At 36.1% G+C, this 13,162-nt stretch overlaps 1 protein-coding gene across 1 annotated transcript; it reads right to left on the minus strand.

Annotated features, from left to right (window-relative positions):
• Nucleotides 1-6,418: 6,418 nt before the first annotated feature.
• Nucleotides 6,419-8,402, minus strand: LOC130461397 (protein FAR1-RELATED SEQUENCE 5-like). The gene is made up of 4 exons (XM_056829490.1): nt 8,269-8,402; nt 8,061-8,153; nt 7,265-7,974; nt 6,419-7,056 (listed from the first exon to the last, which is right to left on the minus strand). Exons 1-4 carry the CDS (start codon nt 8,400-8,402, stop codon nt 6,419-6,421), a joined length of 1,575 nt encoding a protein of 524 aa, XP_056685468.1.
• Nucleotides 8,403-13,162: the final 4,760 nt, after the last annotated feature.

The raw sequence follows: 13,162 nt of genomic DNA on the forward strand, positions 1-13,162 counted from the left end.
GATCCTAAAATCATCGAAGAATTAAGCACATTATGTATTTAGACTCAATTCTAAAATATTTTAGGTAAGCAAATCCTTTGCTAATAGTCTAGAGACTACTCTTGGTTGATAGGTACGTCTAAGAACTTATTAGGTAAACCTATCCCGTTTGCTACGACATAAAAGGACTCCTTACTTATATCGTTGAGTTTCACCAAAACTAACGTGTACTCACAATTATTTGTGTACCTTACCCCTTTAGGATCAATAAGTAGCACCTCGCTATGGCGGAAAACTATTACTAAGATTGATGTAAAGGTTATCCAAGTAAGTGTTATTTTGGCATGGCACCTTTTAACTCAATTTAGGTATGTTTGGAACTTAAGGCTCTTACTATGTTCGTTAGATTTTAAGTGAACTAAAATCCTTAATCATGCAACATAATCAAGCCACAATCTCATGCATAATTAAGACATATTTAAAGCAATAAAGAACGTAAAGCATGCATAAGATATAAATGTGATCTAGTATGGCCCGACTTCATCTTGAATCTTCAACTTCAAACTCCGTCTTGAAAATGGATTGGAAACTCCGTCTTGAATTTCACCATGGGAGGCGCCATTTTTTCAAATAGGATAAACTATAATTTAAACTAATTACAACTATTTGATGGTACGCATACCATATTTAAATGAAAAAAATTTGGTGCATTAGACCAATTTTACATTCAAATTAATGGTACGCATACCATATTTACTATCCTATTTGGGCCATACTAGTCACTTTCCATAACCTGCAAAACAGTACATATACAATATACCATTCACCCATTCATTTATCAATGAATGGCCCACATAGCTGGTTAGTAGAACATATTATGCATCACATAAATATTTGCTTCAATTAATCAAGGATTCCAATAATCTACAAATTATTCAATCCTTATTAATTCTAATCGATTTGTTTTAACCTTAAAGGAATGTAAACCTAATCAAGAGTTCATGACTAAAACGCTCCCACTAAAACCAAGAAATTTACATGCTTTACGAATTTTAAACATAAAATTGTATTTCCTAGTCCAACCGGAAACTTACAAATTTAATTAAAATTTAAAGCTCATATAAATTATTATTTAAATCCTTTAATTTATTTCCAGTTGATTAAATTAATTAATTTAAATTTAATCAAGGTTTTAATTTTAGTAAAATAATTAGTATAAATAAATTTATAATAATTAAATTATTCAAAATTAAATACCGAGAAAAAATTAAATTACGAATTTTAAATTTAATTAAAATTGTTTTTCAACCGAAAAATCAAAATTAAAACTTACCAATCAGGCCAAGACAAGGCCATGGTCTCGCACCCATGCCTCGTCGAGGCCTCGTGGCATGCCTTGCCACTCGAATGATCGTATCGCAAGCCACGAGCAAACCACGAGCAAGCCACGCGCAAGCGCAGCAAGCCGAGCAAGCCACGTTTGCGCGCAGCCCACTCGTCGCTGTGTCGAGGCATCCCTCGATGGGTTGGGCGACGTTGCTGGACGAGCCAGCCAACGCTGCCCGCGCGCGCAGCGCACGAGTGCTCACTGCCTTGCGTGCCTCTCCCCTCCCGCCCACATGCACGCGGCATATAACGCATGGCAGGGCTGTTGCCTTGCGCGCATGTGCCACGCCCTTGCTCGCTACATCGTACCGCATGGGCGACGAGCTCCCTTGCTCGTCGTCGCATGCCCGCACTATACAACACCCCTTAAGGGTAACACTGAGCGTCCATTGCTTCGTGCGTGCAAGATTCGTGAACAGATTTCATTAAAAAAAAAAATTGTTAAATTTATCAACGAATTAATAAATCATATTAATTTCATAAATTTTGGGCGAAAAATCGAAAATTTATTATTCAAATTAATTTCCGATTATATTTATTTTCATGGATTCAAATCTAGGTCTTAAAATTTTAAAACTTTTCAATTTTAACAAATTTCATGGTGGTTTTTAATCATAGGTTCCTAATTAAATTGCTAATTAATTATGAAAATCAAATCAAATTCTAAATTATTCGAATTTCAACAAATTAATTACAATTACAAATTAGGTTGTATAATTAACAAGCTTAGGCATTAAAATTGTTAAACATATACAGTAGGTCAATCATAGATTCAAGATTTACAAACAAGAATCACAAATATTTAATTTAACATCCAAAAAATTAAAAATTTTGCGTTCGAAAAACTAAAACCTCTGAAAAGTCATAGTTAGGCTTCGAATTTGAGAATTCTGGGTTCAGCATCAAATCTTTTATTTTAGTCAAAATTTTAAAACGTCGTTTACATGCGAAATTCACTATAAAATTATACGATTCCGACCATTATTGACTAAACTGCCGAAAATCCTGCGAACATATAATTAAATAATCGCACGAATTTGCAATTAATTACAATCAACGAAATTAATCACCCCTTTAATTCATTGCAAAATTTATAAAATTTAACCATGTTAACTATAATTGATTATGGAATTAATTAGAGGCTCTGATACCACTGTTAGGTTATGACAAATATAAAACATATATTTCATTCGGAAAAACCATAAAGCCAATAATCCAAATTAATGGCCACATAGTCAATTAGCATAATCTAGGATACATACATGTGACGCGTGCCTTCCCTAACTGCTCCCGAACCGAACAAGAACAAGCTTAGGACTCCAAGTGTCGTCCCTCCGTAGATAGTCCACAGCACGTTCGGATCCGCCTTAGATTCAATTAACTAGAATTTAGCCTAAGGTTTTATGTTATTCGTACTTAATTATTTGGCAAATTATTAAGCTTAGTTTAACCTTAAAACTATATGAATACTTGAGAATATGATGTATATAAATTGTGATTTCCATAACCTATTTATAGGGTAGGATTATCGGAACTAGAAGCCTACTAGGATTCAATTTATCTAATTCAATTAGAATTAGACTTAAATTAAATATTTTGATTTTAGTGTTTAGCTTAACAACTAACTCTAGTTGTTTTAGGAAAATAATCTAACCGGACAAATCCTAAGCAACCAAGGATTCGAAGCTTGCACGAACCACACACGAGCAGCCCACGAGGGGAGCTGCTGTGCGTGCGCGGAGCTCGGCCCAGCAAGCAGCCACGCGGCCCACAGCGTGGGCGCTGCTGCTGCTGGTCTTGCCTTGCTAGGCTGGGCCTGGCCTTGCCTTGCGCTTGGCTGGGCCTGCCTTGCTAGGCGGGCTGCTGCTGCTGTGTTGCCTTCGCGCGGGCTTCGCTAGGCGCGGGCCTAGCTTCGTGCTGGGCCTTGCGTCTAGCAAGCTCGTCCGATGTTTATTTCATACGTCGCGCTTCCGATTTATTTTCCGATTCCGGAATTCATTTCCGATTAGAACAATATTTAATATTTTTTATTCCGAAATTAATTTCCGTTTCGAACAAATATTTAATATTTCCGATTCCGGAATTTATTTCCGATTCCGATAATATTTCCGATTCCGGCAATATTTCTGTTTCCGGCAATATTTTCGTTTCCGGTAATATTTCCGATTCCGGCAATATTTCCATTTCCGATACGTACCATGTTTCCGTTTCCGGTAACATCTACGACTTGGATAATATTTATTTATCTGATACGATCCATATTTCCGTTTTCGGCAATATCATCGTTTCCGGAGTATTCATAATTTGCCTTTTGACAATTTCAGCTCCCACTGGAACCGAGATCCGTAGATTCAGAATATCCATAAATGGAGTATTTAATTCACTTAAATACTTTATCCGGTCACGTACTATTTATGTGACCCTACGGGTTCAGTCAAGAGTAGCTGTGGATTTAATATTATTAATTCCACTTGAACTGAAGCGGCCTCTAGCTAGGCATACAGTTCACTTGATCTCACTGAATTATTAACTTGTATAATTAATTAATACTGAACCGCATTTATTAGAATTAGCATTAAATGCATACTTGGACTAAGGGCATTATTTCCTTCATTGTATTTAAGCAAAGAGCTTATGGCAAAAAAATTATTTTGCCGGTCGTATTTCAGGTACGTGCTTCGAGACCCTGGTTATTATAATAAAATTTAAGTAATGGGTTCACTTTTAAAATATTGATGTGAATACGCCAACAATCTAATAACATGATAACTCATTTGTTTATTTTAGTAAAGGGTAATCGAGTTGTATTTAGAAGTCAGGAGAAAATCAAAAGCTACACCAACTTTTGATTACCATGACTCCATGAGCGATGGATAGAAGCTTTTATGCCTAGTGATAGTAGCAATGTTGAACATGTATAATGATTAGTAACTGCTTTAGATATACGGGAGAGTATTTCATAAGAAGAATTGACTTATGAGTTACACTGTATTTGTATGTCAGGTATATGTTTCATTAAGTGATGAAGAGGGGGCACATTGGTTTTTATTGGTTATTAATGTTGTTAAACGGAAAAATTATATTCTGGACTCGCTTGGTGTCAGCAAAAATTGTTTCGAAATCATTTCGGAGTTAGTAAGTAAAACTTATATCTATGGTTTATACTGCGTATATGAATTACACTTGTTAGTGTGATATAAACTTATTTGTTTAACTAGTTTATTGGTCATGTTGGTAACAGTTGTTAAAAACTCCACATATTTAGGGAATCATCCTCATTTGGGACGATTGTTTGAAGATGCCGCTAGTTTTAAAATAGAAAACTATGCAACACCATTGCAAGAGAATTCGTCAGTAACTTGTTACTATTTTAATATTGTATATTAAGACTTAAGTCTTAAATATAGTAATAATATTATTTGATTTTTACAAACTTGAGTGCAGGATTGATTGTGACATGCTTATGTTAAAGTATATAGAGGCTAATAAAAACGATGATTGGTCCAATGTTTGTTATACCGTACACTTCTAGTTAGATAAGTGTACTTATTTTGTTATTTTTAGGTGATATTTGATAATGTGTTGTGTTTCTTTTGCAGACGGAGTCTGTGGGAGTTGAACGATTAAAATACGTGGCAAAACTTATCACTAGAAAGTATAATAAAGCTACAGTTTTCAAGCGTGCTATATGCGAGGAGACATGATACTCTTTGTTTTAATTTGTTATGGTTAATTTTTTATTTTTCGCTTCCCTATATATGTACGTTTGGCGACTTGGAGTTGTTTGAATAACCTCCTATGATTGTTATGGTTAATTCCTTTTGTGAAGTTATACGATCATGAGTTTTGTTTTTCGAGGGACTCAAGCTGATATTGAGAATGCATTTCCTTGTAACTGAGGTACTGTAGTAATGCATATCTGATTTGTTTCTTGCAATAGACAGTAAAATTGCTATGACTTTGTATATTCTTTGGTACACTTATTGTAATGCAACGGGCACAACTAACTAACAACTTGTACGCCCATACAAGTAGCGTGTGCCCGCACTGAATTGATGTGCGCCCGCACGTCTGGGTTGCACAACAACACGGGAGCATCTCCAATTGTTCTGCGTGGATTCATTTGCGAAAGGGGTTGGGTATGTATAGGGAACAAACAACGAGAAAGAGGGGTAGTGAGAAGATAGGTAGAGCAACGCATACAGAATGGAGCAGCATTATGATAGGGGAGAGCAGTTAGAAACTTAAATTCGTAGGCCATAATTGCTTATGATTCTATTAAATAAGATGATCTAACTAAATTTTTTATTTGACATTTCTTAAAACTAAGGTAGACTTCTGTACTTAATTTTGGCTTCTAGGTGCCTCTTTGAATCTTGATACTTGTCAAGAATTAACAAAACTTCACCATAATATATTTACAACAATTTGTACGACACTATGATTACAAAACAAGAATTTCATGAATGGATAAAATTGTGAAATTGCACACACAATCCTGAAAATTTATCAAACTGCTTCCTCAACCAATACTACCAATCTTGACTAGGCTTCCAATTAAAAATTGATACGTCATCTTACATATTTTCCAACTCGTAACTATAAGAATCTTACAAAATAAAAAATAAAAAATTAATAAACTAGATGATATATCATCTTCATATTTTTGCAATACTTTATGAAATTTTATACATACCTTTGAAACAATGCCTTCTTCATATGTACTAGGCATGTAAGACATAGCTACTTTTGATAAGTTTGGCATATCGGAGGAACTCATGTTCTCACAATCCTTGTTTGGAGACTTATTAGGAGCCTTATTCAAGTCTAGTTCAATGACCACTTCCTTCATATTTTTTGGTGGGGGTGATTCTGAAGCTCGAACCCTCTTTTTCTTTTGTTGGCCTCTCCCATTTTCCACGACTAATGGATCAAGAATACCAAAAGTCTCTTGTGTTTTTTTGTTTGTGTTTTTTTGTTCCACTTTGGCCTCTTCCAAAGTAAGGCTCATCTTTGCAAATTGGTCTCTAACCCCCGTGAATGCTTCGAGTGTCTAGGTTGCACGGTGATATATATTCATGCAAAATGAGGTCAAATAAGAGTACCTTGCTTGAATTCCTGCTAGATTATTGCCTTCAACATTATCATCTCCCTTATTTAGTTTGACATCATCCTTTGCATAAATCGTCCACCGTTTCATTATACATCCTTGTGGTAATTCCTTCACATTGTCAAATTTAAACACACCAAACATATGCCTATAGGGGTACCCAACAGACTTCAGTTTCATACAACAACAATACATGGTATCAAGAGATTTATCTCTAATGACCAGATACCAATACTTTTCATACTCAACATGTTGTAACCAATAGAATACATGACTGTTTGGTCCATCACCACGCTTGACATCTTTCACCAAATAAAACCCCTCATATGACATTTTAGAGGACAAAATAGCACAAAATTTCCTTGCATATATCTGTGCTGTATGATTTTTCAAACTTAACAACACACCACTACAACATGGGTGTGTATCTGCTGTCCTATGATCCTGATAACCTTCCTCCCACCTTAAAGAATTTATTTCTTGAAAATAATACTCAACAAATCTATACAACATTACCTTTTTCTCTAACATTCTTTTGAGTGTTCTATGCATTGACTCGCAACGCTGGGTACTTCGCATCCCTGCAAAGCACCATATATTAAAAAAATATTATCTAAATCTAACATTAAAAGGTAATAAATTTACAATATTAAATACTGTAGCAACAAAAAAAAAATCAACCTGCAAAAAAATGACCTCGCATAAATGCTTCTGCCCACTTCTCTTTGGTGTGATATAATTCTATTGCCCACTTTCTTTCTCCTTACTTATGGACTGTCATTAATTCACTCCAAGACTTTTCAAAATCATCTACTGTTCTACGCTTAAAACACTTAATAAATCCTTCAACAAACGTTTTACCACCATTTCCTTTCACATTCCTCATAAGATGCCACAAGCATAGTATGTGCCTTGCTTCTGGAAGTACTTGATTAATAGCATTTGCCATAGCTTTGTCTCCATCGGTAATAACAGTTAGCGGTTTGTAACCATCTCCTGCCGTAATCAATTGTTCTAAGACCCACACATAAGTATCTTGTTTTTCATGAATCACCAACGTCCATCCAAAGGGAACTGTATTTCTATGATGATTAACACCAATCAAAACTACAAAGGGCATGTTGTACGTGTTACACTTATAAGTAGTATCAAATGCAAGTACATGTCCAAAAGTCTTGTAATCTATACGTGATATACCATCGCACCAGAACAATTTTTCTAAGTGTCCAATCTCGTCTCTTGTATATCTCAAAAACAACGTAGGATCGGTAGCTTTCTTTCCCATAAGATATGCCATCGCCGTTTCAGAATCACCATCTTTTACCTCTTCGTGTTTGATTCTTTGTGCGTGGTTATACAAGTCCTTTTTTAAGAATTCAGCATTTCTGTGCGAACCAGCTTCGTTAACAAAATTTTGCATAATTCTATTAGGCCCAATTCCTGATTTGTACATAGTGTTAATCTTAATTTTATCTGCCTTGGATATACCCCGAAAAGACCTACAATATTTTGATTGTTAGCACTCATAAAACTATTAAGAATTATAAATATACATAAAAAAGTAAGCATAATGCACAATGCTTACCTGATATAAGGAACATGTTTTGGGTTTGCCATGTCATGACAATGTTCTGCGTGAAAATTTTCCAACTTTCCAAAACTTTTACCCTCCATGAAACTTAAATTGAATGGAAGCCGGACAATTAAATCTACACAATAGTTTTGGTTCTCGTTTTCTATTTGGTAAATTGATCCACTTTTGATTTCTTTGACCCTGCACACGAAACACTAACTTCTTTGATATTACGTGTCCATCTTTTCTGCTCTTACTAGTTGAATCCTTTCGAACTCCAAACCCTTTAACCTTTTCATAGGTGTAGTAGAAATCCATACACTCTTCCAATGTCTTCCACTTGAGCATATCCATGTCATCTACATCATAATCTTCTAGTTTTTTTACCAATCTTATCCCATATTTCCTAATTAATAAAGTAGTCAAATGTCTTCTCTTCAGATGGCTCAACTTCGCCGGCTAATAATTTAGTTTCACTACTGGAATCATCAATTTCATCTTCACTAATGTCTTTAAATTCCAATTCCACATCATTAGTCTTCGTTAATTGATCGTCCATTGTGTATAATCCAGAGAATCTTAAGTCCTACATAATTTGGAGAAAAGTATAAACATAATAATTCTAAATCTTATTGGATAGTACATAAAATTGTAAATTGATTTTTAAAATACCAATAAAAATCGTATTCCACTAATGTTTAGTACTACCCTAAACATAAAAAATAAAAAAGCAATTGTATTCCATAGTTTATATTAATTTTTGTTGGTTACGTCCCTGGGATTAAATATACCATGGAATACCATATCTTTTTACAATTTAATAACCTCTCCCATCGGTTTGTAAACTTTTGTTTAATCGACAGGAAAGTTTGGTGAAATTCCCGATTTCTCTAAACTGCTGTTGCAATCAAACCACAAAAGGTAAGATCACTCTCTATCGTTTTATATATTACTTTATTTTAATTTGCTTCATGTTTGTTTTGATATTGCTCACAGTGAGAGCAGGGTGGGTAGCCGTAACCGAACCCATGACAGAGGACAGGAAGACAAAAAAGAAGATGAGATGGGGAAGACGGTTGCAGCTTCTTTGTTTTGTGTATGACCTAAACTACTGATACCATGATAGAAGGGATAACTTCGTATCCTTTTTCATGTAGGGGAATACAGTTAAATACATATAACATGTGCGGAACAATCCCCAAAGCCAGGAAACATGTATAAAACACAGATTAAGCAAACTTACATTCGAAGCGTGTTTTTCCGAGTTATGATTCACGAACACGAACAAAGAACTCCAATTGTCGTTCCTCTATTTGGTTCACCGACACGTTCAGATCCGTCGTGAGATTCGTAGCTTACACGTCACTCAAGAGTTTGTGCTTTTGGGAAGAACACATCCATGGAGGCTAAGAGAGAATTAGGGTTTCTCTCTCCTCCTTAGGGTTTGATGTGTGTGATCTGAATTGTGTGTTCGAAAAACATGTTCTTAGGTTATTAAAATAACCTAGATAATAAGCAAGCCAACCGACCAAGGCCTAAGGCCATTGGTCGGCCAACAAGCCCACGAAGGGTATTAGACGTGCACACATCAAGCTGGGCCGCGGGCCGCTAGCTGCTGTTGCTTGCTTCATGCTTTGTCCGCGCGCCCTACATCGCAGCAAGGCCTGTGGGCCAGCGCTGCATTTCCATGCACGCTGCGCCCATGGGCCTTGCGCTTATGCGCTCCGACTCGTGGGTTGCTTTCGTATTTCGATTAAATTATCCTTCGACAATTTATTTATCGTATCATACTTGACGATCCAATGTCGCACGATAAGATTTATTCGTCTCGCCAAGCTTATGAGTATACGCAATACGATATACGATTTCACGATCCAATGTTTAATCGTTTAATTATGTTTTTCGAACTAATTTCCCGAAAAGCTATTAAATTAATTTCCGATTCATTTAATCCGGTGATCTGTTACATGCCAATGGTGTGACCTTATAGGTTCAGTCAAGAGTAAGCTGCGAGCCTAATACAGATTAGAACTGTAATACCCCGAATTTTTAAAACTCGATTAATTATGCTTAATTGTTATTATTTAATTTAAAAACGTTTTAAATCTTAAATTCAAACTTTATTTTAAGTAACGAAGTTTAATTTCGCTTGAATTTTTAATATTGTTACACAATTTATTTTTTTCAGATTTTATAATTTAATTCTACGAGCTTAATTACCTTTTTAAATGTTAATTATTTTCGGATTCTTAATAATTACGGAACGTTCTTATTTTATTCGAAAATTAAATTTATTTTATGATTATCAATATTTTATAAAAATTATTTGAAAATCTGATTTTAATTAGACATATTTATATCAATTCCTAAATATAGCAAAGAAATTTCAGAATTTTTCCTAACTAAGTGAAATTACGAAATTACCCTTAGAAAGTCAAAACACTCCTTTCTCTTTTTCTGCTTGCTCTCCACGTACAAATGAGTGAACAATTTTTCTTCTTCCTCCTTACATTCATTGCAAAGTTCCACTTGAATTCTTCTCTTATTTCTTTACAAATGCAGCAAATCAGAAACCAAAATTTCTCAACCAAAAATCAAATAAATCAAAACCAAATTTATTCCCCTTTGTTTCCCTGCTTGTGCGAATCACCACCACCACCGACTGCCTCGGCGGAAACCACCACCAACGCGACCACCAAGCATCACCTTCGTCCCACACCACTCAACCACCTCTGTCTCCGCCCAGAACTCATCGGAAAACACCCCTCAAACCTCCCCTGCCCCTCGTCTCTTTCTCCCCTGCCGCACCACCGTACCGCAGCCACCACCACTTCCAGCCACCTTCCACCATCACCACCCTGCACCCTGATCTCCGTCGCCTAAAAACCCCCGGTGCTCCGCCCTTATCGCCGCCCAACCGCCGTTCCCTTTCCTTCTTCCTTTCCGTTGCTTCAATCCCCTCCCCTGCTTTTCGGTTCAACTCACCTCCCCTGACTTTTCTCTTCTTCACGCCCAACCACCAGCACCGACGACCACCGCAATCACCATCGCACACCCACCGTACTTCCCCCTGCTCTCCTTCTCCTTCGTCGCACCACGCCCCACCACCTCCCCTGTTTTCCCTTTCCTCGTTCCCCTTGTTGCGCCACCACACCGCAACCACCACACCCCGTCACCCTCACCAATTGGTAAACTGACCTCCGCCGCCCACTTTCCCCGGCGAGCCGCTCTCCCCTCCTCCCAGAACCACCCAACGGACCCCCCAAACTCCCCTGTTTCGCGCAACCACTCCTCCCCTCCTCCTTGTTGTTTCGCCGCCGTGAACCAACCCCCACCATCGCCGTCGCCTCCAGCGCGGTTTGCGCTGCTGCATCGCCCAGCTAAGCCGCCCAACCGCCTTCTTCCTTCCTCTCCTCCTCCCTTTCGTGTTCCCCTTTCTCAGCCCCTCCCCTGTTTCCCTGTTCTTCGTGCCCCTGTTTCCTAATAAAATGAGTTCCAGTAATTGGAACTTTGTTCTTTTATTCCCCAAAAGCCCAAACTTTTGTTTTGGCCCAATATATATATATATATATATATATATATATATATATATATATATATATATATATATCAAAGTAAGTTCTAATATTTCATCAAAATCAATTGATATTTATTTTAATTATGATTATATAAATTTAAATGGTAATTTCAAATTTATATTTTGGCTCAAAATTTAATTTAGATAATATTACCGTTAATTACGGGATTTAAATAAAGTTTCAAGTAAATTGATTTATGAAATATTTATTTTTCGATTGAAATCTCGTTTAATAATAATATTTTCTATAACTTATAAAAATGTATATTTTTATTAAATTCATTATTTCAAAATTCACTATCTATAAAATTATTATTTATAAATATCAGTTTTAAAGAAATTTATCGTTTTAGTAATTAATTCAATAATTTAATACTTTGAAAGAAATCGGACTCGGAGCTCAGGACGAACGAACCAAGGAAAAAGGCCTAGCAATCATGGAATTGAGGTAACGGTTATTGCTAGTACCCGCAATCCCTTCGAAATGTATTTATGAATGATGTTATGAATGATTGATGTTTTATAATGATGTTTTATGATTTGCGGGATTATAAGTATGATTTGATTGAATTGTTTTACGATAATGCAGCTTTATGCAAAGTATCGATTTAATGAATTATTATTCCTGAAAGAAATGATTTTATGAAATAACGAGATTTAATGGTTTATTGAACCACCCTGAATGATTGAGTTTTTCCTGATTAATGTTCGATTAAAAGAAATGTAAACATGATAAATAAAAGTGTAAGAACTGGTCAAGTTCCCCTGATATGGAGCCCAGGCTCCCCCTGATAAGAAGCACTGGCTTCCCATGATATGGAACCAAGGTTCCCCCTGATAAGAAGCACTGGCTTCCCCTGATATGGAACCAAGGTTCCCCCTGAAATGAAGCATTGGCTTCCCCTGTTATGGAGCATTGACTCCCCCTGTTATGAAGCACTGGCTTCCCATGTTCGTAGGAGACGTCCTACCATGTTTTCCTGTAAAATCCTGATGACCAGAATAATACTGTTAAAAGGAAAAAGTTAAAGAAATGATATTCCTGAAATGATGTTCCTGAAATGATATTCTTAAAATAATGTTCCTGAAATGATGTTTCTGAAATGACGTTTCTAAACTTATGTTTCTGTAATGATGATGCTTCTGAAATGATGATTTAGTAAATGTTTTACTATATTCTATTCTCCCTGTTTATTAAATAAAATGAATTGAAATGATGTTACGATGTTAGGGTAACTCGTTACTGAGTCTTCGGCTCACCGTTTTGTTTTCCGTTTTAGGTATTGCTGGGGACCACGGAAACGAGTAGTGGCGAGGATTTCACCATTACCATGTTCACCTAAGTAAATGTTAAGTTGTAAAGTGAAGATTCTGGATTAAAGTTACGTACTTTTATTAAGGAATTAAAAATGAATATTATGTTAATCTTGGAGTTTAATAGCTTATGATTGATGGTTGCTTTGTAATTCTCAAGAGGGAGTTACGGCAGTAATGTCCCGACCGAATTAGGTTAATTCCGCTGCTAATTATGCTTTAA

The sequence above is a fragment of the Spinacia oleracea genome, chromosome 5 (assembly GCF_020520425.1).
Source record: "Spinacia oleracea cultivar Varoflay chromosome 5, BTI_SOV_V1, whole genome shotgun sequence".
In the NCBI taxonomy this organism is placed as follows: domain Eukaryota; kingdom Viridiplantae; phylum Streptophyta; class Magnoliopsida; order Caryophyllales; family Amaranthaceae; genus Spinacia; species Spinacia oleracea.

Excerpts from the sequence above, each read along its gene's own strand:
- LOC130461397 (XM_056829490.1), bottom strand. The coding sequence starts at position 8,402 with ATGGATATGCTCAAGTGGAAGACATTGGAAGAGTGTATGGATTTCTAC. Across the intron at positions 7,975-8,060 it reads AAACATGTTCCTTATATCAG|GTCTTTTCGGGGTATATCCA; the intron begins GTAAGCATTGTG and ends AAAATATTGTAG. Across the intron at positions 7,057-7,264 it reads TGATTTTGAAAAGTCTTGGA|GGATGCGAAGTACCCAGCGT; the intron begins GTGAATTAATGA and ends GGTGCTTTGCAG.